Source organism: Pseudopipra pipra, chromosome 3 (assembly GCF_036250125.1).
Source record: "Pseudopipra pipra isolate bDixPip1 chromosome 3, bDixPip1.hap1, whole genome shotgun sequence".
Classification (NCBI taxonomy): domain Eukaryota; kingdom Metazoa; phylum Chordata; class Aves; order Passeriformes; family Pipridae; genus Pseudopipra; species Pseudopipra pipra.
In genome coordinates this window covers 70,149,955-70,154,316 of record NC_087551.1, presented here as the reverse complement: position 1 = coordinate 70,154,316, position 4,362 = coordinate 70,149,955, and the positions used below count along the sequence as shown (strand labels likewise).

The 4,362-nt window shown below is 50.1% G+C and overlaps 1 protein-coding gene across 1 annotated transcript; it reads left to right on the top strand.

Moving 5' to 3' along the window:
* Positions 1–1,995: 1,995 nt before the first annotated feature.
* On the top strand, positions 1,996–3,911 carry GPR6 (G protein-coupled receptor 6). The gene has a single exon (XM_064649798.1). The coding sequence runs from the start codon at positions 2,449–2,451 to the stop codon at positions 3,433–3,435; it is 987 nt and encodes a 328-aa protein (XP_064505868.1). The 5' UTR covers positions 1,996–2,448; the 3' UTR covers positions 3,436–3,911.
* Positions 3,912–4,362: the final 451 nt, after the last annotated feature.

The following is a 4,362-nucleotide window of genomic DNA, read 5'->3' as shown; positions in this document are numbered from 1 at the left end:
GTTGGTCACAGATGTGACAAATTACTCACAACCAAGACTTTCCACATCACATTTCATTAGTGAAAAGTAGATTGATTACATGTTTCTCTCTGTGCTTTATAGATGCCATAAAAATACTGCAGATCTTACAGCTTCATTGTGGAGCCCAGCTCATTCATGTTTGCAAACCTGACTTGCTAAATTTGAATGGCACCATTTTTAATCGATTTTGGAAAATGTTTTAAATAAGTTACTCTGCCACAGGCATTTTAATGAATATTGAAATAAACCATCTGTTTGGTGCTAGATTGGAGGATTTCCTCTGTGCAAGTCCAAAATTTTATTTTACCTTGGATTTTTCCTTGCCTCCACTTGACTTGGTCTATAGCATGTGTTTCCACACTAGGATTCTTGTGTTCTCAGTCTTAATCCAAGTTTATGTTGGCTATACTTGGCTATACCCCCTCTCTGCTTGGCAAAAGAAATATGGTAACTGCTGTGTTCTGAACTGTAGTAGGGGTACTTGACCAAGTGCTTGAGCTATGTAGACTTACAAGCCCTTCTTAAACCTGCTTGAAACTGCTTTTCCTGCAGTTACTAATGCTGTCGTAATGCCTGGAAAGGCATGGGAAAACATACAGACACTGGGACACCACACAGGGCCTGCAGGCACAAGTTGCAGTTAAGGTAATTACTAAATAAAAAAGAAAAATCTTTATAGTTGAGGGCAAAGCATGGGCACAGGTTTCCCAGAGAGGATGTAAAATCTCATTCCGTGGGAATATTCAGACTTGACTGAACGAAACCCTGAGGAAAACCTTTGCATGGTTGCAGGTGGTGGGACCAGAGAGATGCCCCAGATCTGACCTCCACCGGTCCCTTTCAAATTAAGCAATTCTGAGATTTGTGCTTCAGAAATCCTGGGAAGCAATGGCTTCACTTTTTTACGGAGATACAGTGTCTGCAGCTTGTCTTAATAATAGCGTTTAGCAGGAGGACACGATGGTTATGGATGTAATGAATGCTGACACTCTAATTCCCTTTGAGTGTGCCCACCTTTTACCATGGCACATGGCACACTGCTTACTTTCTTCATTTGGACTGTTGAAGACAGTAAACACATTTTCTTCTAATGAATTTTTCAAAATTGTTTCTAAATGGTTTGCATGCTGTTCCCATAACCAAGAGGGTATTTTGTTTCCACATTCTTTGGATTGTCAGTGACAGAATGAACAGACCCTCCCAGATTGGGGCGGGGGCACCTTATCTTCTAGGAAAGCCACATTGCTACAAGGGGGGAAAGTACCCACTGCTCACATTTGTTCGGTACCAGTTCTGGTAGCAAGGGTCATGAGGCAGTTATCCCTTGATCTCATCAATACATATAAATAGCTCAAAGGTAGTTGTCAAGAAGATGGTGCCAGGCTCTTTTGGTGTGCCCAGCAACAGGACAAGGAGCAGTGGCCATAATCTAAAACACAAGAAGTTCCACCTCAACATGAAGAACTTACTTACATTGAGGATGGCAGAGCACTGCAACAGGCTGCCCAAGGAGGCCGTGGAATTTCCCTCTCTGGAGACATTTAAAACCCACCTGGACATGTTCCTATGTCACCTGCTCTAGGTGACCCTGCCTTGGCAGGGGGGGTTGGACTAGATGATCTCTAGAGGCCCTTTCCAATCCGAAGGATTCTGTGATTCTGCTTCAATTATTCATGTGCTTTAGAGAGGAAACACCCTGGCTGCTGGTTAATCGTGAGACACAAAAGAGGGGGACAAGAAGAGATCTGGTATCTTTTACCGCCCATGGGATTAGATCTTCTGTGGTTTGACCTTATCATTTGGGAGACCTTAGAAAACAGCACAGATCCATCCTTTCGGTGGTGAACAGGCTGTTAACCCCAGGGTATACACTGTTCAGACAGTGTAACTGTAGAACAGGCTTTTTCACAGCTATTTCTAGCGCTACCCCGACACGTTTCCCTCCGGCGGTGCACAGAGCTCCCGCTGGGCTCAGAGCCCTTCCAGCCAAGCGCTGCACGGACGGCACCCATCGCGGGAGAAGCGGCTACGGAGCGGGGGGAAAGCAGCCATGGGAGGAGCGGCTCCTCCCCCCGTGCCCCCGGGAGACCCTCCCTGCCCCGGAGCCGGGCGGGGAGAGCCGGCCAGCGATGACCCTCCAGCCTCGGCATCACGGAGCGTCCCCAGCCTACCCTACGCCTGAGACACCCCCCCCGCCCCCCGCTCGCCTCTGACGTGTGTGCGGGGCGGGGGCTGCGCGGGGCGGGGCGCGGGGGGCGACCGGGCCGGCGGGAAACTTCTGCGGGTTCAGCACCACAGACGGGGCGGGCGCGGTGCCGCCGCCCGGCATGAGCGCCCCGCCAGCCCCACCGCCGCCCCGCCAGCCCCGCCGCCGTCGCCCCCGCGCTCCGCCTCGGCCCCCGCACAGCCCCAGCCGCCCGGGCGCCGATGGAGGCGGCGGCAGCGCTGAACGAGAGCGGAGCGGCAGCCCCCCGGCTGCCGGCCGGCGGCGGCAACGCCTCGCTGGAGCTCTCGTCGCGACCCCCCGCGCCCGCCGCCCTCAATCCCTGGGATGTGATGCTCTGCGTGTCCGGCACCGCCATCGCCTGCGAGAACGCCCTGGTGGTTGCCATCATCTGCTACTCGCCCGCCCTGCGCACCCCCATGTTCGTGCTGGTGGGCAGCCTGGCCACGGCTGACCTCCTGGCCGGTCTCGGCCTCATCCTCAACTTCGTTTTCCAGTACGTGATCCGCTCGGAGACGATCAGCCTGCTGACGGTGGGCTTCCTCGTGGCCTCCTTCGCCGCCTCCGTGAGTAGCTTGCTGGCTATCACGGTCGATCGCTACCTCTCCCTCTACAACGCCCTCACCTACTACTCGGAGAGGACGGTGCTCTGCATTCACACCATGCTGGCGGGTGCCTGGGGGGTCTCCCTCTGCCTGGGGCTGCTGCCCGTCCTGGGCTGGAACTGCCTCCACGACCGTGCCGCCTGCAGCGTCGTCAGACCCTTGACCAAGAGTAACGTGACGCTGCTGTCTGCCTCTTTCTTTCTCATTTTCCTCATCATGCTCCATCTCTACATCGAGATCTGCAAGATCGTCTGCAGGCATGCCCACCAGATAGCTCTCCAGCAGCACTTTCTGACTGCTTCCCACTATGTCGCCACCAAAAAAGGAGTCGCTACCCTGGCTATAATCCTCGGGACTTTCGGAGCCAGCTGGCTGCCTTTTGCCATCTACTGCGTGGTGGGGGATCCTGACTACCCTTCTGTGTACACCTATGCCACGCTTCTACCCGCTACCTACAATTCCATGATCAACCCCATCATTTATGCCTACAGAAACCAGGAAATCCAGAGGTCCATGTGGGTGCTCCTCTGTGGCTGCTTTCAGACTAAAGTGTCCTTTCGTTCCCGGTCCCCCAGCGATGTCTGAGTGACTTTTCTCTGCCGCACTGCACAGAGCGACAATCTCCCGAGTGGACTATTACAGTGCCTGTTCTAAACTTCAAACTACATTGTGAAATCATTGGAAACATGCTTAAGTATTAGCACTTTATACATATTTGTATCTCTGAGAGTGGTTCAGGGTGTGGAGTTTTGGGTTCCATCAAAATAATGACAATGTGGTTGTATATAAATCTGCACATCACATTTGTGAAGTGAAGACAGTCTGGTACCGCTTAATTATAGCACCTTATTTCTAGCTGCTCACCTGCCAAAACAGTGTTGCCTTTCTGAAGGGCAGATAGAAAGAAAGTTGTGTTTGTGTTGTATTTATACGTGTGTGTGTCTGGGGGGGAGACGGGGCTGGGAGTGTGTGTATGTGTGTGTGTATCAATACCTTGCTGCACAATATTGATAAATTATAACATTTTGTATACAAATAAAAATATGTAAAATGTAATATAACTTAGTGTGTTTAGATGCTTTTTAGACATAGGAGAGTTGGCAAATTTGCCTGTTGAACAAAGTCCCTTGAATGCTCCCCATGTAATTCTGCCTAAAGAGATCATCATTCACTATAGAGATGAAATACTGCACCAACAAAGGCACCTTCTGCTTGCTTATTTGTTTGCTCTCTTCTTTAGTCTGGCAAAGAGTAACAAAGAGAACAAACTCCTTTTTTTTTTTTTTTCTCCAGAAACCCAAGAAACAAAAAGCCTGGTCAAATAAGCTGCTCATTACAGTTATTCACCAGGTTTCCAGTAGCTTTTATTTTCACATTATAAGTTAGCCCTTTACGATCCACTGATCCATTTAAAAATTATCTAATTGTGGGGAAAAATCATTCTCTAAGCTGGGCTTTTTCCCCCCTGTTTTAATCTAACACTGGAAGAGAAAAAAAAAAGAGGAAAAAGAA

What these genes read in the sequence shown, in the direction of transcription:
- GPR6 (XM_064649798.1), top strand. Translation starts at nt 2,449, where the DNA reads ATGGAGGCGGCGGCAGCGCTGAACGAGAGCGGAGCGGCAGCCCCCCGG.